This window comes from Rattus norvegicus, chromosome 4 (genome assembly GCF_021556685.1).
Source record: "Rattus norvegicus strain SHRSP/BbbUtx chromosome 4, alternate assembly SHRSP_T2T, whole genome shotgun sequence".
In the NCBI taxonomy this organism is placed as follows: domain Eukaryota; kingdom Metazoa; phylum Chordata; class Mammalia; order Rodentia; family Muridae; genus Rattus; species Rattus norvegicus.
This window is the reverse complement of record NC_141537.1, coordinates 88375777-88401182: the sequence shown is the minus strand read 5'-3', so window position 1 is coordinate 88401182 and position 25406 is coordinate 88375777. Positions and strand designations below refer to the sequence as shown.

Sequence of the window (25406 nt, the reverse complement as noted above, 5' to 3'; positions counted from 1 at the left end):
GGTGAAAGTGAGCTCTAGACTCTGTACACAATCCTGGATAAATTGCTGTCCCCAAATCATAAGAGCCTGAATTTGCTCATGTCCAAACAGAACCAGAAGGACTCCAAGTGCTAGATGAGAGTTCAACTGAACCAGTCTCTTGACTTCAGCTTTGTGAGACCACGAGCAGAGAAACTACTTTGGCTGGGTTCACACTTAGCATCTATGGGGACTGAGGTAATACAAGCATGGTGTTTCAACTAGAAAGGTTTGTACCAGTTCATTACAAAACAACAGAATAAAGAAGAGCAAGAGGTACAGAATATAAGCCGTTCTTACAGACACCTATAGACATGGCTTGCTAAAGTCTAGTAACCATATGTACAACAAATAATAAGCCTTAAGGGCACCTCTTTGCTCTGGTTACTGTCTGCTGATAGCAAGAGTGAACTTGGCTAGCATGATGCCTAATCTTCATGGCTAACCTGATGGGACTTGAAGACAAACATCTGAGTTTGCCTGTTTTTATGAACATTTCCAGAGAGGTTTAACAGAAGCAGGGAGACCCACCTTCAACATGAGTGGTACATTTCATGTGATGGTTTGTATATGCTTGGCCCAGAAAGTGGCACTATTTGGAGGTAGGGCCTTGTTGGAGTAGGTGTGCTACTGTGGGTGTGGGCTTTAAGACCCGACTCTTAGTGGCCTGGAAGCCAGTATTCTGTTAGCAGCCTTCAGATGAAGATGTAGAATTCTCGGCGCCTCCTGTACATGCCTTCCTGGATGCTGCCATGATCCCACCTTGATGACAATGGAGTGAACTTCAGAACCTGTAAGCCAGCTCCAATTAAATGTTGTCCTTTATAAGAGTTGCCTTGGTCATGGTGTCTGTTCACAGCAGTAAAACCCTAACTAAGACACTTCATTAAGCTGTGGTCTCAGGCCACCCCAGAAAGGAAAAGTTAGTGTAACACCCACATCCATTGCCTGGTGTTCCTACCACCACAGCTCCCGCCATGCTCACTGCCTTGACTTCTTACTATGCTGGACTACAATAAGGCAAAATAACCCTTCCCTACTTAAGTGCTTTTGTCAGGTACTTTTTTCACAACAAGAAAAGCCAGGAGATCTGTAGATTTCTGGAACATTACTTGAACCAAACACTAAAGACACCTTCCCTGTTCTTGATTTCCCTCTTCATTCTTAGCCCTTCTGCTCGGAAACCGAAAGGATAGCACAATAACCTTTATGCAAATGGCAGGAGGCCCCGGAGCTGAGCCATAGATGAGAGTCAGCAACTCCTGTGATACCAGCTGCAGGGGCTCTCAGTTCAACTTAGAACTTTGCATTGGCTACAAAGAGTCCCAGAAACGACTGCAGCATTTACATTAAGAGCTTGCTATAGTTATCAAGTACTAAGCATTGAAGGACTGAAGTAATACAGTGACTGACAGGTTACACAGCCTGGTGTAGGTTTGAGATGAATGGGCAATGCACTTACAGTATTTTCCAGTGGCTGCAATCTCTGGGGTGATTATAACTAATACTATGAAGGCGAACTGTGATTTGAAAGGGTCACGTGACCTCTTCTATGAAAATGTTTTCTGGAACAGATTTTTGTCATATATAAGTATGTATATAATAGGCTGTACCGTAAAGCATGGTTTTTTGAGGTACTGTTGGGAAAGTCCCAAACAAACAAACAAAACCTGGTATGCTAAAAAGTGCTACTGGGTCCAAAATTGGCTTCTGTCATCCCCCTGGGTAGTTCCAGCCCCAAGTTCAATCCTCTTGGCTCTGGGGTTACTTTTGACTTTTAGTAGTTTCAAGAAGGACCAACTTTCTGATCCCCCACGTCTGGGGTAAAACAAGGTTTGGCCAAATGGACTATCATTTTTGTTTCCAATTCTCCTATTTGGTATTTGGCAGTGATCAACTTTACAAGGTCTAATCCTCATAATGGGAGCACTCTGGTGACCTGCTGGAGATGAGCACTGTGTTCTGCCCTGTGGAGGAGCCAGGTGGAGCTCTTCTGAGCAGTACACTCCAGACCAGCCAGCAGCAGAGTGGGAGACTGTCCCAGAAGAAAAACGTTTTACTGAAAACCCATTTGTTCCCTTAAGCCGTGTTACCGTAAGACCGTCTGACAACATACTCAAACATGTTTCATCTTAAAAAGTAAATATATAGGAAGAATGGGAAAAAAAACCCACTCCCTTTCCTTTCAGTTACCACGACTGACCGGATATTCTTGTTCCCTCCCCTGCATCTTCCACCAAAATCCATATTAACACCTGGATGGTATGTTATCTGAAGGCAAGCCTTGAGAAGTTATCATATCAGAAAGGTGACGCCCTGGAGGTGGGGGTCAGGGTGGGGAATTAGTGTCTTTATAAGGCCAGGCAGGACACAGCCTGTCGTTTTGTTTTCTTCCTGTGTTCTCTACAGGGAAAGTCAGGTGGCTGTCTACAAACCACACTGGGTCACCTGACACCGTCACGGGCTTCTAGCTTCAGAAATCATAGAGATATAAATATTTGCTGTTTTAAACAAACTCTTGAAGTTGTCATAGTAACCCAACATCATGCAGATGTTAAATAGATATCAGTTAAAATGGTAAGCAGGAAATTAACTCTGAATGTGGTAAAGGAACTGTAAAATGAGTTCAGGGTGCAAGGCATAGAGATAAGAGACTCTGACAGCTGTAAACTGCTACCATCGCAGGGTGGTGCAAGATGATAGGGTATGGCTAACAATTAAACTTCATAATTTTATCCTTTAAGTACTATTTGACTTAATATCTAATTCTCAGCTAAGGACAGTGGCTATGGTGCCAACTACTTAGGAGCCCAAGGTAGAAGAATGATTTAAGTCCATGAGTCTCGGTTCAGTCTTGGCAACACAGTGAGATGCCAACTTACAGAAAAACAAAACAAAACAAAACAAAAACAAACAAACAAACAAAAAACAAATGAATCTTTCCCCTGCTTACAGCACTAAGACTCTTCATTTCTATGTTTGCCAGAATAGTAGGGTTGGGCTTTTGTTGTTGTTTCTTTTTGTTTAGTTTTCTTTTCTTTTTGTTTTTCTGTTTTGCTTGTTTCTATGCAATATCAAATATTTTTTTTCTTTTTTTCGGAGCTGGGGACCGAACCCAGGGCCTTGTGCTTGCTAGGCAAGCGCTCTACCACTGAGCTAAATCCCCAACCCCTATATCAAATATTTTAACTTGATGTCTGGATCTGTTTGGACAATGTTACCAACTATAATTCCTCCCCTCTCTGGGAGACTATGCCCAAATTGGGCACAATCTTGACTTTCCAATCCTAATTCTTACCCATTTCCACACTCCTTGTTACTATTTTTTTTTTAACCAACTATAACACAAGGAAATGGTGAAGAACCTTTCATCAGCTTCTCAATGTAAGCACCACAACTCTCATCTTAAAGGGAATATGAGATCGTTTATTCTGGAGCCATTCTGATTGATCATGATCTGGAAACACAGATTTAAACTACCCCAAATTCATTATACCAACATGGAAGCAGTTTCATGAAATTTTATAGCTTTACAGAATAAAGTTATATCCAGACAATTTAAAAATACATTGGTGAGCACATCAGAGAAGTGATTACGGCAGATTGGGGGAAGCTTTCTATGGGCCTGGGATGCTATTTGATGACATTCTTAGCTTCTGGGTTGGTGGAAACTAGCAGTCTGTTAATAGATTGGAAAATGTGCTCATCCATTAGTCACGGGATGCTAGTTCTGATACAGTGGTGGGTAAGAAAGTCACAAGGCTCTGGGCCTGTCACAATCCAATCTCCCCACAGCGTTGTGGTTCTAACCAGTCAACACTCTGCAGACACAGCTTCTCTACAGGGGTGCTCGATCACAAACACATCTCAGTAAGGTGTGCCTTTTTATCCTGTACAGTGAAGCTTGAGGGTGTAAATACTTTATAGCTACCTCAAAGAATGTCAACTTACAAAAATCTGACCTTTATTTTACCCTATTTTTGGTTCTACATTCTGTCACTCAAGGAGTTTATTAGTTCTTCAGATTTTGATATTCAACTGATGGCTATGAGATACATTCATTTGGGACCCAAAATTTCAAATTATTGTGCAACTGATTTTCTTCATCTTTCCTACTGTGACTCAGTGGCAGCTTCCTTAGCACCACTGCAATGTCCAGTGATTCCACAGTTAGACCTGGGTCTGAAAACGTAGTAAAATCCTCCTGAGATCTCAAGCTGGAATCCAAAAGCTGTACCTTCTTAAAGTCTAGGAGAGTGTCAGCCAAAGCAAAGGAAACTGCTGAGGGTACAGAGAGACTCTGGTGTCAAGTTAGCTGATGAAGCATCACGAAGGGGAAGAGACAGGAGCTCTCATAGCAGAAGACAAGGCAAGGAGACAGGGAGAAAAGCACCATGCATTGCTCACAACTAGATGTAGATCAGGATTCACATTTTGATAAAATAAATGGAGAACAAACTTCATTAGCATATGAATTGTATTTTTTTTTAATCTGGAAATCAGGAAGGAAGGAAGGAAGAAAGGAAGGAAAAGAAAACAGACACCGAAAGAGTTCCTCTACCTACAACTTGTAAAAGATTGTCACAGTACAACTTCCATATTTTCATTCAAATCAATAATAACACGATGATGGAGTCAAAAGGGTGGATTATAGACTGAGATTTTACTAAGCATAATTTTACAGGTAGGGTTATCTGCACACCAGTTACAAACCTACTATAACTGGCCTATCAGCGATATCAACTAAGACACTACCAAATATCATCATGTCATATCATGGACATCCTGGTCTCATAGTCCCACTGATGAAAACAAGAGCAATATACAGCAGGACATTGGGTTCCAGATATCATACGCATTTGTCTAATAATTTATTGACGAGGTTCCCGGCATTCTCTGACTGTTTGGACAATCTCTTGCACATCCCCTTCCTCAATTCTCAGTTTTGTGAGCTGCTCACTTCCTGAGCATACAGTTGGCTAGGGTGTTACTGCCTCTTCCCTCCAAAGCAAGGTCATCTGTGACCAATGTGACATTTCTCCACCACATCTCTCAAACACTGCTCCTTTGGAGAGGCATATCAATGTGTTAGGACACACACACACTCACACACACACCCTTTCCCAGGTCTGCCACTCATCTCCAAATTCGTCTTTCTATTGCAACCTCTTTTATGTATGATGTCACTTATATACAGCCTCCTTGTAGCATAATCTGAAGGACTGCATCTTCAGCCTTTCTTGTAGGGTGTTTTCATACCCTAGAAAAGCTCTTTATAAAGGAGGTGGCAGTAAGTCCCACCCGTGCAGAACCCTTTACTTGTGGGTATAACTCACACAGGGAGGAGGTGGTTAGGCGGGTCTCCTATTGTTTCCAGCGATATAATTTTGTGGGAGGAGTCGAGGGTGCAATGGTTCCAGCACAAGCAGCTTTTGTTTAGGAGCCATTCCTCAGACAACCCTAGTACAGTCAGGGCTGAGAAGGTCATGATGACCTAAACTGAGAGCCTTTTACGTGTTTTTAGTTTCTAAACCTAGCAGGTGTGTGTGTGTGTGTGTGTGTGTGTGTGTGTGTGTGTGTGTGTGTGAAGGGGGCGTGGAGTCCTTGTAGGTGGGAAAAGCTGTTTTGCTTTCCTAATCAGTTTAGAAAAATTATTAAGGTACAATTGGATGTACGAAGAGCTGAATATTTGATTTATAAAGTGTGATGAGCTTGGAGATGAGTATGGACACATGACATTTTGGTCATCTTAATACTGTACATCTATGCATACATAACATCATATATTTTAGATATAGTTTTCATCTCCACACACACAAGGTATCAGACCTTTTATCTAACTTGTTATCAAGCCAAAGCATCACAGATTGGGGATAAATTTCTGATTCTTTTCCTACCAAAGTTACTTGATTGTTGGTCAGAACCTTCCTTCCTGGACTGTTTTGGTTTCCCTAAACAGAGTGTGCTTGTCTGTTCAGACCTAGAGTCATACTATGAGGGTCATCTAACTTCCATGTAATCAACATATCCCAGGTCAAAGCCAAACAGGGTGGCTTCAAGGAGGAATGACTACCTGCCAGCCCTTTCTTTACAGATCTATTTATCACCAGAAGACAACTTTCTCAAACTTGCATAAGCCAAAACTGCTTGTATTTTAGGTGATTTGTGGCATTTACTCAAAGAAATTATACTTTTATTTATACTCAGGGAGAAAGTATCATAAATACTATAAATCGTATAATTAGCAATCTGATGGATTAGAAAGTACTCATTTTCTCGTAATTGGTAACTCTTGAAGGACTCGGCTACAATGGGGTAGAGGTGAGCTGACGTCAGGGGTGGGTCTTCACACTCCTGCTGAGTTTCATTAACTCTATAGAGTTTTTCGAAGTCTACCCTGTGTTCCCAGAATCCAGCTTTTTCTTCTTTTCTCATTTTAGCAAAGTGCTGCTCACTTAAAATCAGTTTGATTCAGGCCTGTGTTAGGAGACAGTCTTTCCAGTTTCTGATTCAGTAAGATTCAGATTAAGATATGGTTACGATTAAGAAATACACACCCTGCCAGAGCAGCAGGGCAATTTGGGAAATGAAAAGGTAGAAATCCTCCCAGAACCTTGCAATAATTTAATTTGATAGAAAATTTATAAACCTTTAAATCCCATAGCACAAAAATTACAAATGGAGTACCATGAGTTTGGCCATGAGATATGAAAGGGAGGCCCAGTCTATCAGCCTGATCTGGGAGTCAGATTCAGCTTGGTGACTAGGTTCTACCCTTAGCATAGTCCTTACTTGCACTGCTGTCTCAGTCTATGCAGGCTGTTTAAGAAAACAGCACCGGCTGGGTCATTTATAAGCATTATTTCTCCACAGCAGACTCCCTGTGCCTCTCCTGGCAGGTAATCAAATGTTGCTCTCAGCTATCTGATCAGCCACAGAGAACAAGGTTTTAGAAAGCAAGGGGTAGAGGGAGTGGGGACCACACTGGAACCAGAGCTTTTCTCCACATCCTCCACATCCTCGCATATCTCCAGAGTGGGTAGAGACCATGTTTTAGTTACTTTTATGTGACTGTGGTAAAATACCATGACCAAAGGCAACTTAAAGAAGAAAGGGTTTATTGATGGAGAAGGCATAGCAACAGGTAGAGAAAGCATGGAGACAGGGGCAGAGGCTGGCTGATCAGTTTCATACACGTATAAGAAGTAGCAAGTGCAGGGAGTAGGCAAGGCCATAAACTCCCAAAGCCCAATACCAATGACAGACTTCCTCCACTAAGGTTATATCTCCTAAAGTTCCATAACTTCCACATATAGGCCGCCCACTAGGATCAAGAGTTAAATACACGAGCCTATATATTTCTTGGTCAGATGACCACAGATCCATGTGTATCAGGCCCAGTGTCAAAATGGAGCCACAATGGGTGGTTGGTACTCTGTGTCTGCCTCTCACACTGGTACCTTCTACTTGAGAAGGCACTGGGCACTGACTCAAAGAAGCTTGTTTCTGGGCTCTCATTTCGCTGTGTTGTAGCTTTTTATCTGAAACACTCCCTGTCATAGGGATAACAGAGGGTCAAAGACTCAAGAATTAAACGAAACTTTCAAGTCTCTGATATCTGAAGTCTACAATATTCTCCACGTGTCAATTGCTGGAGAAAAAGTGCTTCTACTGGCCAAGTGGGCATTGAGTCACTTAGGGAGCCCCAGCGATACAATGAATCATCCCCCATGCTGGGGTGAGCTTTTCCATGTCACCAATGCCGTGGAGTGACTCTTACTCCATGTAGCCCAAAGACTTACTGGTTCCACTAAGCGACATTTGAATAAAACCATTTCTTTGGTTGACCATTCTTTGGATGCCATTGGCATCCTATCTGGGATGAGTTCATGTCTCTCTAGGAAAAGCTATTCAAAGCAATGTGATACCTAGGGGTGACAACTTATTCATTCACCATTGTTTATAACACAGGACAACTGATTTCTTGACAAGTAGCTTCACTATTTCACTGTCTAACAGTGGGACCTGGGATTTGGGGCTCTTAAATGGCCTGGACAAAGTTGACAGAGAAGAGCAGTACTGGGAAGAATGGGTTTTGTCAGGTGCTAGACAAGCCAGAGACAAGACTACCTGTCCATCCTATATTCCCTTCCATGCTTTTCCTTCTGGGTATGGCTTCCCTTCCAGTATTAAGGACGTGTTTTCAAAGAGGCATCCTCGAACTCCTTTCTTTAAGTACATTTACATCTGAACCCTTCTGTTATTCTGCCCCATAAGTATGGCAGCCAAAGAGAGATGTGACTCAAACATGCAAAAAGCCTCTGAAGATGCTTCAGGTCTAAGGTAATGGCTGAGCATCCAGTGGTCTGTTACTGCATTGATCTTAAGGTTTCCTCAGCGTTTCAAGAGAACAGAGGAAAAATCAAGCATCAAAGCAGTCTTTGAGGGTAAAACCTTTCCCACACATCAGCACTTACAATAAAGTGTATTCGGTCAACAAGACTCAATCACTAGTAGGAAGGGGACAATCTTGTAAGAGAAACACCTAAAAGGCTTCTTCAGTGAGCAGTACATAAACATGATCTTCCCTTGCCTGGGCCAGGGAGACTGGCATAAATTATGTGTGTGATCCATTAGCTTAGCTCAGGAGACCCCAGAGAATTCACCAATTTCAATAGCAATTACATCAGCCTTTCTACACTTTCTCCCATGGCCATAAAAACTTCCTTAGACAATGAAATACTTTGAAACCTCTCTCATCCTCAAAATTTCTCTCACTTTTATTAAATTACCACCTTTTCTCAGATGTGGAGTTGCAACATAAAAAAATACCTTTTGTATTTTAAGAGACTAGAACTTTTGCTGGACCTCCTAGCAAAATTGATAATACATCCTGAAGTCACAATTTAAGACCAATCTACTATGTACTCAGACTAATTTGCCTTTAAGAACAATATAACAATCAACTTTATTTACCTTGGATTGCCCTTGAAAACAACCATATAAGGCATAGCAACAGTCTTAAATTGTGTACTCCCCCATGACCTTACCCCATTAGAACCCATTTATATCACTTGCTGAAAGCAGCCAAGACAGAAGTTGAATGCAACTTCCTCAAATTAACCATAAAGGCTGAAAGCATTCATTTAAGGTTATCTGTTGATAAAGCAATCGCTTTTGCTATTTGGATGAGTTAGGATATACTAGAGCCAGTGATTTAAGCCCTTGTAAAGACTCTATTGAAGATTTCTGCAAAGTAACCCATTCCTTCTCACTGTGATGATTTCTGTGCTGTTCAATAAACACAGAGTGAAGACCTTTGTTAGGGACAAACACATACAGACAGAGGACACTAGACAAGCACAGATTTAGACTCATACATCAGACAGAGTATGGAAGACGTAGGCAACATGAAGTAGAGAACTCAAGTCAGAACTTGCTCTTGTTAAATGACTCTAAGTGAAGTGTTTTGATTTCACTCCTTAATGTGACACTGATACATTATTGATGACTAAGTTAATCATTAACATCTATAATTCAGGCACTCAGCTTCTCACTTTGAAATAATTCTTTTCTAAAAAATTTTAAATTTCATTTATGTGTACTGTAGTTATATCATTTCCCCACTCCTCCCTTCAACTCTTTCCATGCTCCCCCACATTCTCACATTCTCTCCTAAATTCTTGGCTACTTCTCCTTTAAGAGTTATTGGTGTGTGTGTTTGTGTGTGTGTGTGGGTGTGTGTGTGTGTGTGTGTGTGTGTGTGTGTGTGTGTGTGTGTGTGTAGGAACAACTATATAAATACAACCTATTAGTCCATCTCTGGAATAAGATGTAAGTCTTTTGGGCACATGCTAAGCAGTGGTATAGCTGAGTGATAATCTTTTTGCACTGATTGCTTTTTACTTCCTTTTCTTGTTTTTGTTTGGTTTTTGTTTTGTTTTGTTTTGTTGGCTCACAGTTGCTATGGCTGCCCAGGGACCTGTGTAGCTCCATGTGAATTTTAGGATGATTTGTCTGTCTTTGTGAAATATATTGTGGGAGTTTTGATTGGGTTTGTATTGTTTTTGGTAGAAAAGCAACTGCAAGTTGCTTTTGGTAAAATGTATGTATGTATGTATGTATGTATGTATGTATGTATGTATGTTTCTCTTTCTCCTTCCCCCTTTCTATTTTAAAAACATAGGACATCTGTCTGTTTTCTCGTGTCTTCAGGAACATAAAGTTTCAATTGTAGGTCTTTCACCTCCTTGGTTAAATTTACTGCTAGATTTTTTTTTTCGTTTTTAGCTATTGTGAATGGGAGTATTTCCAGGATCTTTTTCTCATATGTTTTTTGTTGATACATAGATAGGGTTCTTTGTAAGCTGATTTTGAATTCTGTCCCTTTCTTAAAACTGTTCATCATTTCCAGAAGTTTCTGTTGGGAGTTTTTGGGATCACTCATATACATATAATACCCTCTGTAAACAGGAATAATTTTACTTATTCTTATCTCTTTAATTTTCTCTTATGTGACTATTCTAGCAGGAGAACAGTTTTACTGAAAAGAGGTGGGGATAGTGAACAGCCCTGTCTTATTCCTGGTTTTTAAAAGCATTGCTGCAAGGTTTTGTCTGTTTTGTATAAATATTGACTGTGTGTTTGTCATGGACTGCCTTGCTTATGCTAAGCTTTATTCCCTCCAGTCTTACTGTCTCTAGGACTTTCATCATGAAGGCGTGATGAATTTTTGTCAAGTTTTTACTGTGCTACCAAAATGATTGTGTGGGTTTTGTCTGTAATTTATATGATTACTGTACTTATTGACCTACATATATCAAATCATCCCTGCATCTCCAGAATAAAGCCAACTTGATCATAGTGGATGATCTTTTTGATGCATGCCTGTGTTTGGATTGCAAATATTTCGGTAAGAATTTTTTACATTTGTGTTCATCAGGAATCCTGGCCTATGAATTTAGGGTTGGTTGTGTTTTACCTGGTCTTACTATTAGAATAATATTGGGTTTGTAAAAGGAGTGTGGAGGATCCCTTTCACTTCTATTTGTTTCAATGATTTAAGTATTGGTTGGAGATTTAGAAAAGTCTGATAGAATTCTGCTATGCATTTTTTTTTAAGTTGGAACTCTCACTATTTCTGTAAAAGTATCTTATTTGCCTTATGCCATTGTCATCTTGGAGGCTTATTGCTGAATAAATTTGCCCTTTCTAGCTCTTTCTGAACTGACTGGCTCAACTCAGCTGTTCTGACACAAACTCTTCTCCAAGCTGACTGATTCAATGTGGCTTCTCTCTGCTTCTCATTGAACTGCTCTGCTTGGTCTCAGACTAACTCTGGTAATCTGTTCTAATCTTCTGGTGCCTTCTCACTCTCCGGTTCATTCTGTCTTCACCTGTGTCTAGGTGGTTCTCTCTGCAAACTGTAAAATACCCCTGACAAACTGCCTTTGGACCTCACAGACTTAACTGCCAAAAACACCACTTGACTGCACTTTCTCTATCCAACAACCCAATCCTATCCCTATAAAAGAAACCACTCCTGGAGAAAAGAAAACAACTGACCACAGTCAAATCAGCAGGAAGGCACTATACTTACATATAGTATGTGGGATAGAGTCCTTCAAAATACCAGCAATGTTTTTTGGCCTCTGTGCACTAGAAATAAAAGCAAAAACAAAACAAAAAAAAAACTTTGTCAGTGGTTTGTACACTACTGAAAAAGCCTCAGGAAGTTAACAAGGAAAGAGTGGCAGTGGAGGAAGTCACAAAAGGCCAGCAGAGAAGCAAGCAATAAGTAACGGGGAATCCCATCTCCTCCCTTTCTCATAGATGTCTTATTTCTTCAAAACATTTTTAAAGGGATGGGAACAGAAGCGACTATTCTCCTATGCCTCTAAATACATTATGCATAAATATTTCCTTAAAGGGGTAAACGAAAGATATCCTTAGTCGGGGAGAAGTGAGGAGTTGCTAAGAATCAAACATAGGGGCCTGTGTACACTAGGCACGTGGTGTAACCACTGAGCTACATCACCCCCATTTTTAAAAAAATGTATACTTCAAAATAGTAAATAATGAATAATTCAAAGCACTGGGTGCTCTACTGTCCCAATACTTTTGTGTTTGACGGACATCTCCCCCATACTGTCATTATTTCTAGATCTTTGTGTTTCACAACATCATGAAATCCACACTCAATCTATTCACTCCACAGTGGTGGACCCTAGTCTGTTGGACAGTGCAAACGAGGTTTCCTCAGCAGCACATAAGAGCTCCAGATCATGTGTTCCCTTAGATGCAAGAAAGGAGAGGGTAGCCATTACTGTGTGCCTCAGTTCCTCCCCCTACCCACCTCTATCCCCTTCCTGAGTCATTCCTGATGCTCTACTTCGCCATTTCTCTAGGCCGTCTGCATTCCTCTGTGATTCTGCAACAACCTTACAGGGACTCCACATTTGCCTGGAACCCAGGTAGGCTGCCCATGCCTTCCTCCACCTTCCCATCTCCATTTCAGTCTTTCTGGGGTACCTCTAATCTGATTACTCCTGCACACCTCAGAGCATCCTCCCTGCCTATCTCCATTTCTTTGTGACTCACCACCATCTGTGGTCAGACCCAGGGAGCCTTCAGTTCTCCCTCTGATGCACTATAGAGCAAGCCCCTGTGTACTACTCAAGAAACCTTCAAAGTTAGTGCCCTTTCTCCCAACTGAGTGTGCCAAATCATTATTTGCCAGTATTGTATGACTTGCGAATTGCATTTTTTCTATAAGACTGTGAAAGATTCTAAGTAGCATACTCTTTTTCTCAATATTAAAAAATACAGCTTAATACTCACAGCCAACCATCAGATTGAGCCTGGGGACTCCAATGGAAGAGCTAAGGGAAGGACTGAAGAAGCTAAAGGGGATTGCAACCCCATAGGAAGAACAATATCAACTAACTGGACCACCCAGAGCTCCAGGGACTTAACCACCAAAGAGTATACATAGAGAGATTTATGACTCCAGATACATATGTAGTAGAGGATAGTCTTATCTGGCATCAATGGGAGGGGAGGTCCTTGGTCCTGTGGAGGATTGCTGCCCCAGGGTAGGGGGATGCTGGAGAAGTGAGGCAGAAGGGAGTGAGTGGGTGGGTAGAGGAGCACCCTCATAGAGGTAAAGGGGGAGGGGAAAGAAGAGGGATGGGATGGGGGTTTGTGGAGGGGAAACTGGGAAGGAGGATATAATTTGAAATGTAAATGAATAAAATGATTAATACAAAAATAAAAAATAAATAAAAATACTGCTTGGAAGAAGCTTCATCCTCTAATCTCTAAAAATACTGAAGAAGTGCTTCTGAAAAAGAGAACGCCCTTAAAACCAAGACTGCACAGTAATCGTCACTCAGGGAATTGATTGAAGCCATTTCCCATCCCTAATTGTACTGCAGAGGCCTTGATGCTTTTTACAAGCAATAGTCCTGAAATCAGTCACTCTCTTAAAGACTTTGGGAGGATGAGTACCATAAGACACAAGTTACTCCTAACTACATATCCCTAAGGGGAAAAAAATCTGTGAGCACCCATAATGTTCTGGATACAGTTTCTCTGCCTGTTTTTCCCTAAAGGGATGCATGGCAACAGATGTTGCAAAGGACCTGAACTCTATTACATTAAAGATCCTTATCTCCTGCAGATAAAATTATCCCATAACCAAAATTAAAAGTCAAACATTAGTAAGCATCTATGCAATAAGAAAGAGTAATATCATTAACCAGTTGAAAGATTGGCAGAAGAAAAGACACAAGGAAACCAGCAACTTCTGCAATGGAACAGGCTCAGAAAAAAACCTGGGCAAGGGAGTGCTCCAGATCTGGAAAGGAGAGCAAACACGGCCCTCTCTCGGGCTATAAAGGGTTGTTGGGAAGGAGGGAGAAGGACTTCAAACCAAAAGCTTCCTTTTCTGGCCCAAGAATGGCCACTGCCAAGAATAACCAAAGAATGGTGTACAGGTGAGAAGTAACCCACATATGACCCTTATAGCCAGTCACTGTCTGAGGTCTGCAGAGGTATGAGGAAATCAGGGAAACAAACGATTTTACTGTTGCAATCAATGCTGATTACTACAGTGTAGGGAAAGGATCAACGCATAGGAAATATTCAAAATGACTTGGCCATAATTAACAATAATAAAGAGCAAATATAATTCCTTAAGAAAAGATGGGCTTTTGAATGAAAAAATAGAAAAGAAAGTCCTGATATTCTCTGCCAATAAGAATATATATATATATATATAATGCTGCCAGGAGGGAAAAAAATGTGTCTGAGGACCGCACTTTTCCACACACATTAATAATTTTTATTTTTTAAATTATATATCTTTATTTGTTCTGTAGTAAGATTGAACCTTGAGTTAGGCTTTTTCTTTTTTTGTTGTTGTAGGATTGAACCTGTGCTAGGCATGTGCTCCAGTTACACATCCCTATCTCCAGCCTCCCCAGTGTTTTATTTTGTTCTCATTCTAGGACAGGAGATCAAACAAGTTGCCCACACTGAACACATTCTGTGCCCCAGTCAGGCATTGAAATTGCTATCCTCCTGCCTCAGCCTCTCAAGTATTTGGGATTAAAAGCCTAAGACTCATAAAAAAATGAATTACCTTATAATGGGGCAATGGTGTCCTTAATAGACATCACTCCCAGACTATCAAGGCATTATCTTTCTTTTGTGGAGAAACAGAATAACACAGGAATACCTCAGCTAAGAAAGCCAACAAAATAGAATTACGCAGTTTTCTTACACATTAAAAAGGAAAATAATATGGAAACTGTCAAGAAGACAACGGACTCTCACCTCAAATGGGATAAGAAATAGTTTATTCTAGAGTAACCACGATCTAGGAAGGCAGATTCAGATTATCACAAATTCCAGGTTTCAATGTAGTAAAAGGTTTACTCATGAAGTTTTCATAAACACAGAAAGTCATAAATCAAGACATCTTTTTAAAATACTTGTAGAAACGTTAGATAAAGCAAAGTAGGAAATCTCAAACTACTGAAGTCCTGATCCTGAACTTTTCTGTCTCCTTATTATCTGACCTTCTGGTCTCCCTCAGGACCCTATCATTGAAGAACCCTTCTAGCATGGATCGATGTATGAAAACTACTCAGGAGAAGTCCTCTTCAGTGTGGCAGCAAAGGTTTGCTCTTGCTATACTTTGATAGTCTCGAAGTTCTTTTATGAAATTTCTAACATTTTGTTTTCAATTATATCTTAGACTCTAATAAGGAACTAAGCAGGGCATACAAAGATATTTGTGATATAAAAGTAGCAGCATTTAATAAAGAAAATCATCTAACGAAGAATTAAACAATGAAGAATTAAATAAAAGCTAGCATGGGCGAAGATCATAATATACAAAGGTAGGAGCCCGGCCTGAAGCACATACTGCTCACTGGGGACCGCACTGAGGAAAAGGTTATCATGGAGTGTGCATGATAAAATTAAATTTATCTTAAAATTCTGCACGTTTACTTTCACCTAATAAAAATAATCACTCACACACGTGGAGGGTCGTTTTTGAACGGCATAATCTCTTTAGGGTTACTGTAAAAGTACCTCTTCGGAACTGTAGTTCAGGGGTGGGGTATGTTAAAGACACTTGGACGGACGGCTCATGCCCTTGTGCACAGAATTCTGAAAATTGTTTACCTAGTTTTTTTTAAAAACACAATTTAAAAACAAAATTTAGGAGAGGATTGGGTGAACCAAGTTCCAGCTTGATTTACTGAGGTTTTTAGTTCATATACTCTCCATACCATCCATTTGCAAAGTACTCTCTCTATTGCACTCCAGTGTCACGCACAACATAGCTTTCTGTCCCCAGAGTTCTACAATCAACTCTATATCTTATCTCATTTCTAATGGATGCTTTCTGGGTTTCTATTCTATGGTCTTGCCTTTTCTACAAGGTTTGATAAAGTAAATTTTTTTTTAATTTAAAGGCAGGGACTCTCTATATAGCCTCACCTGTCCTGGACCGTACTATGTACACCAGGCTGGCCTCTAACTCTTCAGAAGGGAGAATGTTACAGTAGCTTGGTCCCTAAATCCCACTTCTCTGGTAGCACAACAAACTAAACACCAGATTTGCTAATCCTTGGGGTTTGAATTTACCCTGTAAAAGGGTGGTATTTTCAGTTAGGCAAAGTCAAAAGAATAGCATCTAAATTCAGCTTTCTGTCCTGGTTGTAGAACAAAACTCACTTAGCGCTGGCTTCTTTTAAGAGTCAATCCAATAGCCAGAGAGATGGTTCAGTGGTTAAGAGCACCAGTTGCTCTTCCCGAGGGCAGGGTTAAGTTCCCTGCACCCACATGGTGGTTTATAACTGCTAACCCTAGTACTGGCCTCCTTGGACACTACTCACACACAACACAGACATACAATGTGGCCACATACATGAGTGTGGTGTCACATGCCTTTAATATCAAGCGCAGGCAGATATCTGAGTTCAAGATAAGCCTTGTCTACATAATGAATTCTAGAACAGGAAGAAATATGTAGAAAGTTCCAGTCTCAAAGCGGGTTTGTGGGGAGTCCAACTTGGTCTGTCAATCACCTGGCTAAGAATGTACCCACCCAGCATCCTGTCAAGTGGGACATCTGAGTCACCTGAAGACATGCTCAGGGGAGGAAAGGATCAACTCCCCTCACATGAGAGAATGTACTTGTCCTTCCTAGAAGAGCCTTCTTGATGCAGCCATCTGCAGCTTTCACCACATAGCACTGTGGAACCTCTGCCATGTGGCCACCCACACTCCTGAATCCTGACTTTAAAAAGTGCAACTTTTTCTTTTCCTTCATTTGTGGTTCCTTTGGCTCCGTGACATTTCCTGGGCTTGCTCACTCACTCTCCCAAGCTCTAAGACCTCCACCATGGTTCGCCAACCGCCACTGAAGAGGTCATGGCCTTCTCTCTCCCTCTGTTTCATCTGCCTCTCCAAGGAGCCACCAAGGTTTGCAGCTTGCCTTCCCTGTTGTTTGCTCTCAGACGCAAATAAAATTATCCTTGGGCTTCTTTTTGAGTCCATTTTTAAATTATTTTCTTATTAAGACTAAGAGCCCAAAAAGGAAACCTCAGTTTCCCTGGTAACTCAAAAAACATTTGCATACATGTCCTTATATCTTGGGTAGACACCTAAGAATAAAATTCCTAGGCAACACAACACACCATATATATAACTTTTCAATTTGGTTTTTTTTCTTTCTTTTTTCTTTTTTTAAAGAGACAAGGCCTTGAACTTTTTGGGCTGAGGGACCCAACCTCACAAGCCCCCGAATATCTGAGAAAACAGGTATTCATCACTGCACATAGCTTCCTTTTATACCTTTCTGAGAAACTGTCAATGTTTTACCCAGCAGTTACATTGTTTTTTATGCATACTAAAAAATGTAACAGAGCTCAGGTTTCTCCATGTTCAACTCTTATCATCTGTCCTTTTGATATTAACCATCTCGTGCTATACTAATATCTCACAGTGGCTTAACTGCCATTCTCATAATGCATAATGTATGTTTCTTATTCCAGCTAAATTAAATGGGGGAAAATAGTCACTAATATTATGTGTGTGTCTGTGTGTGAGTGTAGTACTCACAGATAATTTTTATATAAAATCTCCCTTAACATCATGGCTATCCTGAAAGTTGGGTAGAACATCCATTTATAAATAAGCAAAGGCTATAGACAGGTAAGTTGGAAATGTAATGTAGGAAGCAAATACAAAATGGGAACAAGTTATGTTCGTTTCAAATGTCTGTGTATTCTCTGTAAACACTGTATAGATGATATAATTTCTTTTGTCACAAACAATCAATCATCCTACCTTTTAGAAGACATGCCATATTCTGCATAGGAACTGGCATGAGATGTATTGTAGACATCATTTCACTAACAGAAAATGGAACAGATATCTGAATCCAAATGAAAGAGTCTTTTGTGATGATGATCTTTCAATACTACTGTGGTGGTTTGAATGAGGATGGTCCCCAGAGGCTCATATATTTGAATGCTTGGTTCAAAGTTGGTATAACAGTTTGGGAAGGATAAGGGGGTATTGTCTGTTGGAGAAGGCGTGTCCCTTGGGGCAGTTTTTGAGGCTTCAAAATCCCAGGCCATTCCTAGTTAGTTTTCTCTACCTCACACTTGTGGATTAAGATATAAATTCTTAGCTACTGCTCTAGCACCATGTCTGCCTGACTGCTGTCATTCCTCACTGCCCCAACTGACTGACATAGATTCTAAGCCTCTAGAACCATAAGCCCTAAATTAAACTCCTTCATTTTATGAGTTGCCTTGGTCATTGGGTTTTATCAAACGATTGAAAATAACTAGACAGAAATTTGTACCAGGAGGTGGGTGTTGCTGTGACAAGTCTGATCACGCTGATTTGGGGATAAATATGGAAGACACTGGACTAGGAAAGTGGTTGAATGCTGTACTCAGGGCTGAACAGGCATAGTTGTAGGTGCTTGGAACACAATAGTTCTAAGAATAATGTAGACTATGGAGATCCAGCTCAAGAGGTTTCATAAGGAACAATAGTAGTAGCTGGGTGAGAGATCATTCTTGTAGTATTTTGGCAAAGAACATGGCTGCCTTCTGCCCTGGTTAGAAAATTTTGACTGAGGCAAAACTGAAAAGTTTTGGACTAATTTCATTGGCAGAGGAGATTTCAAGAAAGCATAATATTGTCTCTGTAGTCCAGTTATTAGTAATCATTCTAATGTAGGTCTACAACAACAACAACTAAAAAACCAGGCAAGCTGGGAAAAAAGAAATACAAAAATGTACAAATTGAAGAAAAAAGGAAGAGCACCAAGCAATTTAACATTTGAACCAAGATTTCTGCTGGAAAAGATAAAGAGAGTCCTCAATCTAAATGGAATAAAGGGTGTGATGCTCTCAGGGCAAGGCCACACCCTGAAAAGCTTCCAACTTGTTAAAAGGAAATACACATGGGACTTTCTGCTCCTAGAGTAAAGGAAAGCTTATGCAACAAGGGAAAGTTTATGCAAATTTAATTCAAGGGAGCCAGGCTCCATCCCAAGTAAGCAGTGAACCTGGCAACATCAGCCGTGTGTTCTGACTTTAGAATTATAAAAGGTTATAGGAGTAAGGGGTTGTAGACTCTTCCTTTGTTGTGAAGGGGATCTCATGCATATCAGGTGTATGCATGGAGGCCCTGAGAGGTCACTGCATAATGCTGTGAAAGTCAAGCCTGGATTGAAGAAGAAACATCAGGATGTTGGAGGCATCAGAGCAGTAGGATGTCTGCCAAAGAAAACTGCTTACAAGGAGTGGAACCAAGCCCAGAGAGGGAAGTGTGCTGCAGTCAACAAAGCAAAAAGGGTGGAGCCATCTAAGGTCTCTGACAGAAGACCTGTAGCTCTAGGACTGAGTTTGCCCCGCTGGATTTCAGTCTTGCTTTGGTTCAGTATTTCCTTCCTATGTTCCATTCCTCCCAATTGGAATAATAATGTATATTCTGTACCAGTGTTTCTCTAAAATTAGGGGTTACTTTTTTGCTTTCGATTTTTCAGGGGTTACAACTAAGATACTGCCTTGAGTTTCAAAAAAAGACTGTACATTTAAACCATGTTGAAACTGTGAAAGATTCTGGAGAGTGTTTAAATTACTATAAATGCATTTTCCATTGCAATATGGGGTCAAGTCTATGGGAATGAGAGAGGAGAATAGTTTAGATTGACTGAGAATGGACCATAGGCTCATATGTTTGGATTTTAGTACAAAGTAGAATTGTTTGGGAAGGACTGGGAGGTGTGGCCTTGATAAAGCAGATGTGCCACAAGTATTCTCTCTGCCTCATGCTTGTGAATCAAGATGTAAGCTCTCAGCTACTGCTCCAATGCCATGTCTGCCAGCTGCTCCCATATTAATTGCCACGATGGTCATAGGCTCTAACACTGTAGAACCAGCCCCATATTAAATTCTTTCTTTTATAAGTTCTGTAGTCATGATATTTTGTCACAGAAATTGAAATGTAACTATGACATCCTTTACCACAACCCTAGGAACAAAAACAAAGCACCAGATAGACACATAACAACTTCACTAAGAAGACCATCTTTCTGTGCTTAGAAAGTCAACACTCTACAAACATCCACAGAAAAAAGGAACCCAAAGCCTAGGCAGAGGGCAACTCATAGAAAAATTTCCTTCTTTACCTTGCCAATCATCTGATTTCTATTTTAGAAAGAAAAGTGTGTCACAGCTTCTGATGACACATATAATACTGAAAGCCCAGGAATCTTACACAAAGAATTACAAAAGCAAAATAAAACAAGTAAAACCAAAAGCTTCAGAATTGAGATCAAATAAAGACATGCCTTGAGCTGAGTAAACTATGACATCACTCATATCTAAAAACAGTGTAAGCTACTGGAACAAACATGCCATAATACACAGCACAACGCCTGCTTCTGTGCCTCAATAGCGTGGAAAGATTTGGGCCTGATAACCAATTGCTTTTGAGCTTGGACTTCTTCATCTCCAAAGTAGTAAGAAGTAGTCTGGTAAAATAGCTCAGTGGTATATCAGATGGTATTAAAGTTGTCTGTCACCAAGTCTGACAACCTGAGTTCAATTGCCAGGACCAATTTAGTGGAAGGAGCGAACTGACTCCTACAATTTAAAGAAAAAAAAAGACTTCCAGAAAAGAAAAAGTTCAGGGCCAAATGGATTCACAGCAGAATTCTATCAGAGTTTCAAAGATCTACACCCAATACTTTTTAAATTATTCAAGAAAAAGTAGAAACAGAAAGAATACTCCCAAACTTCTTCTTCAAAGCCAGTACTACTCTAATACCAAAACCAGATAAAAACACAACAAAAATTAAAAAAAAAACAAAACAAAAAACAACTACAGGTCAATATCATTGATTAATAGTTGCAAAAATCCTTAATAAAATACTTGCAAGTGAAATTCAGGCATATATCAAAAGACCATCTACCATGCTCAGGTTGACTTTGTCCCAAAAAATTCTGGGGTCTCTCTCTCTCTCTCTCTCTCTCTCTCTCTCTGTATGTCTGTCTCTGTCTCTCTCTGTCTCTCTCTCTCTGTCTCTCTCTTCTCTTCTCTTCTCTTCTCTCTTTTTCTCTCAACACACACACACACACACACACACACACACACACACACACACACACTTCAGAAAAACCCTAACATGCTTTCATTATAAAAATCCTAAAGAGAATAGGACTGGAAGGAACAGACCTCAACATAATAAAGGCTAGAAATAGTAAACATTGCTGTAAATAGAATGATGATATTCCAAGCAATCCTGTGAAAATCAGGAACAAGACAGTGCTACCACTATCCCCAGTTGTTTTCAATATAGTGCTGGAAGCACTAGCTGGAACAATAAGGCAAGAGAAGAAAATTAAAAGATACAAATAGGGAGAGAAGTCAAATTATCCCTGTTTGGAAATAATAGGATATATTACACAAGAGAAAACAAAGACTCAATCAGAAAACTTGCATAAATGATCAATAATTTCACCACAGAGGCAAGATACAAAATCAACTACAAAAACCAATAGCTTTTCAATACATCAATAGTTTTCCTATATACCACTAAAATACACATTCCCATTTACAAAGCTTCAAAGGGGCGGGGGGACTATCTAGGAAGAAATCTAAACAAGGAGGTGAAAGATTTCCACAATGAAAACTTCAAATCTTTGAAAAGAAGGCACTGAAGAGGGCACTAGAGTGTGGAAAGACTCCCACACTCACCAATTTGCAGAATCAGTCCTACAAAATGATCATTGTACCCAAAGCACCTTACAGATTCAATACAATCCCAATCAAAATCCCCACAATCTTCCTCACAGTAATAGATGAGACCATTCTAAAAGTCATATGGAACTACAACAGACCCAGATGGAGAAAGTAACCCAAGCAAAAAGAGCAACGCTGAAGTGATTACCGGACCTACAGGAGTACGCAATAAAACAGCACTGGCACAGAAGCACACATTCATCAACATAGCAAAACAGAAGATCCAAACATGGGCACACATAACTACAACCATCTGAGATTTGACAAAGATGCCAAAATCATGTTGAGGAAGGGGAAGGAAACATCTTGCCCAAGGCATTCCATGAGCAGAGAGAAGGAGGACAGTGCAAGAAAGTCTGTAGGTGGGCTACAAACATGAACACTGAACTTGATAAACACAGTAGGGAAGTACATGAAAGCCTATTATAGGTGGGCTACAAACACAAACATGGTGCACACAGTAGGACAGTACAGGAAAGCCTATTATAGGCAGGCTACTAAAATAAAATGGAGATAAGACAGCATCGTCAACAAATGAGGCTGGGAAAACTGGGTGCCCACACACAGACGAGTGAAATTAGACCTGTGTACCTAGCACCCTTAAAAAAAATTAACTCTGAATGGATCAAAGATGTCAATTTGAAATCCAAAATGTTGAAACTTGTAGGAAAAAAAAAACAACCAAACAAACAGAGGCAGAACCATACAAAATAACTATTGGAATAGAACACACTACCTGCCCAGGAATTATGGTCATCAACTGACAAGTGGGTCCTCATGAAAACAAAGGAAACTATCTATAGAATTAAAAGACAGAAGCAAGTCCCTGACGTCTCCTCTGTATCTGACAGAGGACTAACGTACAAAATATATAAATAACTCAAAAATGTCAAGGAAAAAAATGATCAGGTTTTAAAATGAGCTATGAATCTGAACAGAGAGTTTTGAAAAGAAGAAAGATGACTTGGAAATATTTCAAAACGTGATCAGCATCCTTGCCAATTAGGGAACTGAAAATTAAAACTTTGAAATTTCACCTCACTCCAGTCAGAATGGATGAGAATAAGAGTCTAAGAGCCAGAGGCTGGGGAGCATTGAAGCCAGTGTCTTCAGTGCATGACAGGGTACACTCATGACATCACAGCAGCTGTGGTGTCACCTAACTCCTGCACAAGGTCAAAGGTCAGGAGAATCGGTGCTCTAAGAGGGAGTAGGAGTGGACTCATGAACCCCACCTCTAAGTCCTCTAAATTAGGAGCTATGGACCATGGCTTCTGGGGCAGGGAGAGTCAGCTTTCTTTAAAGGTGGATCCTGGTAGGTCACCAACATCCAGCAGATGATACCACACTGAGGAGTAAACGGGCAGCGCAAATTGGACTTGATGGGCTCTCTCTCTCTCTCTCTCTCTCTCTCTCTCTCTCTCTCTCTCTCTCTCTTTTTTTTTTAGGGAGAAGAGAACAATGACTGTGGGAGAGAACATAGAAAGGTAGATGTGGACCTTGAATCGGGGAGGATTGAGAAGTGAATGTGACTAAAATACACTGTTAAGAAATTCTCAAAGATTAAAAGTATTTTAAGTGGGCCAGGTGTGGTGATACATGCCTTTGATATTAGTACTCAGGAGGTAGAGGCACTCTGATCTCCATGAGTTGCAGGCCAGTCTGATCTACAGAGAGAGTTCCAGGACAGCTGGGGCACAGAGAAACCTTGTCTCAAAAAACCCAAAATACATACATACATACATACATACATACATACATACATACATACATACATACATACTACATAAAAATTAAGTGGAATTCTGGTATATTCTACATAGCTCAAGAGTCAAAAAATTTAAATATACACAATTAGGATTAGTATGGACTTACTAAACATTCATGTGTATTATAGTCATATAAAGTATTCTTATATAGACAGAAAAATATAATACATATTAGAGTGAATACAGTATTTTACTGTATTTGTTCTGACAGACATAACAGAATATACTGAGGATACACAAAGACAGACCAAATAATGCAAACACTGTTAATGAAGACTCGTAAGGACATACACACTTTTAAAGCGTAGTTCTTAAGTATTACCAGGCTCAATTAAAATAATTGAAAATATGATCTTCTAAAAAGTAGCAAGCACAAAACTTCCTAGCTCCCACATAATGGCTCACATCAGTCTGTAACTACAGTTCCAGGATATCCAATGCCCTTTTCTGGGGTATATATGTCTCGGAGAGCTACCTGCAAACAAAACAGCAGAGCTAACTATCAGTGCTGCTGAATCCATGGTTCCTGGAGGAGAATCTACAAATGTATTAAGGTGGCATAATCCCTTACAATCTATAACATTTGTCCTTATACCCACAGATAAGTGTATCAGCCCTCATCAAAGAAAACTTCTTTTTGCCACAGATGAAGACCAATACAGAAAAACACCGCCAATCAAAACGCAGAGTCCCAGTGGATACATCTACAAAACATTCCCACTCTAAGTCAGGCTCAGGAAGTACTGCCGAAGTGGGGGCGAAAGGATTCTAAGAGCCGGAGGATCGGAGAATTTGCCTTGAGATTGTGTCTCTTAGTTCAGTCAGAAGCTACACACATGAAACCAACACAACTGTCCAGATGAACTGAACAATGACGGGACATAGGGACAGGGAAAAGCCACAAGGTCTCAACCCTACTAACTACAGTCAACTGAGCAGAGCTGGGAGCAGGAGACTGGGTCTTCCCCAGGGACAAGCATGGCAGTGGCTGCCCAGGGCCAAACAGTCTGCACTGAAACCTACCATAAAAGTAACATTACATGGACTGAACAATTTATACTTTGCATATGCACCTACATAGGAATATATATATATATTTATACACACATATATGCATATATGTATATGCATTTACAAATACATATTTGCATGTAATAACCAGTGGAAAACGAAGCCATGAATTTGAAGGAAAGCGGGAGGGTTTGGACTAATGATTGAGTTTTATTGTTGTTGTTCAGGCAGACGTACTATAGCAGTGCCAAATATTCCCAGGCAGCAAACTAGGTAATACCTACATAGGAACGCTGCAAAGGTTTTACAACTTTTCTAAATCTAAAAATTACTCTAAAATTAAAAGTTAATGTGAAAACATACAAATACTTTGTGTATCTCCCTGTATAGCCAAAACCCAAAAGCTAAGAGAAACCTGAATTAAGGCCTCTAGCTTGGAAATGGAATGGCAGGACCAAGAGTAAAGAGGCTGAAGTAGGAGGGCGGAGATCACTCAGAGCCCACACTGGGTAAAGAGCTGAGCTTTGATTTTTACTGCCACAGTCAGCTCCTCGAGGAATATAGGATTCCATACTCTGCCCTAAGTGCCCCTGGGAAACAGGAGAAGGGCAGTCTTTGACTTGCAAATAAATGAGGCAGAATCACATTTGACCCACATCACACTAACTGTCCTACCTGGCGGAAGGCCAGATATATCATAATCCCACTGACCTGGATTTTAGTAGCCCCAGGTGAGCTGTAAAACCTCACAATAGTCCAAGA

General features: G+C 40.3%; 1 protein-coding gene across 13 annotated transcripts in view; it reads right to left on the bottom strand.

The window, feature by feature from the left end:
• Positions 1–25406, bottom strand: part of Vopp1 (VOPP1 WW domain binding protein) — a 69275-nt gene that overhangs the window by 31151 nt on the left and 12718 nt on the right. For 7 of the 13 annotated variants that reach the window (XM_087658119.1, NM_001108630.1, XM_087658122.1 and 4 more), the window contains 1 exon segment: positions 11618–11676. The exons of the other annotated variants lie outside the window; for them this stretch is intronic. Coding sequence is in view for 2 of the 7 variants with exons in the window: in NM_001108630.1 (NP_001102100.1) it covers positions 11618–11676 (59 nt within the window). In the remaining 5 variants the exon portion in view is untranslated. 13 annotated transcript variants of the gene reach the window in all.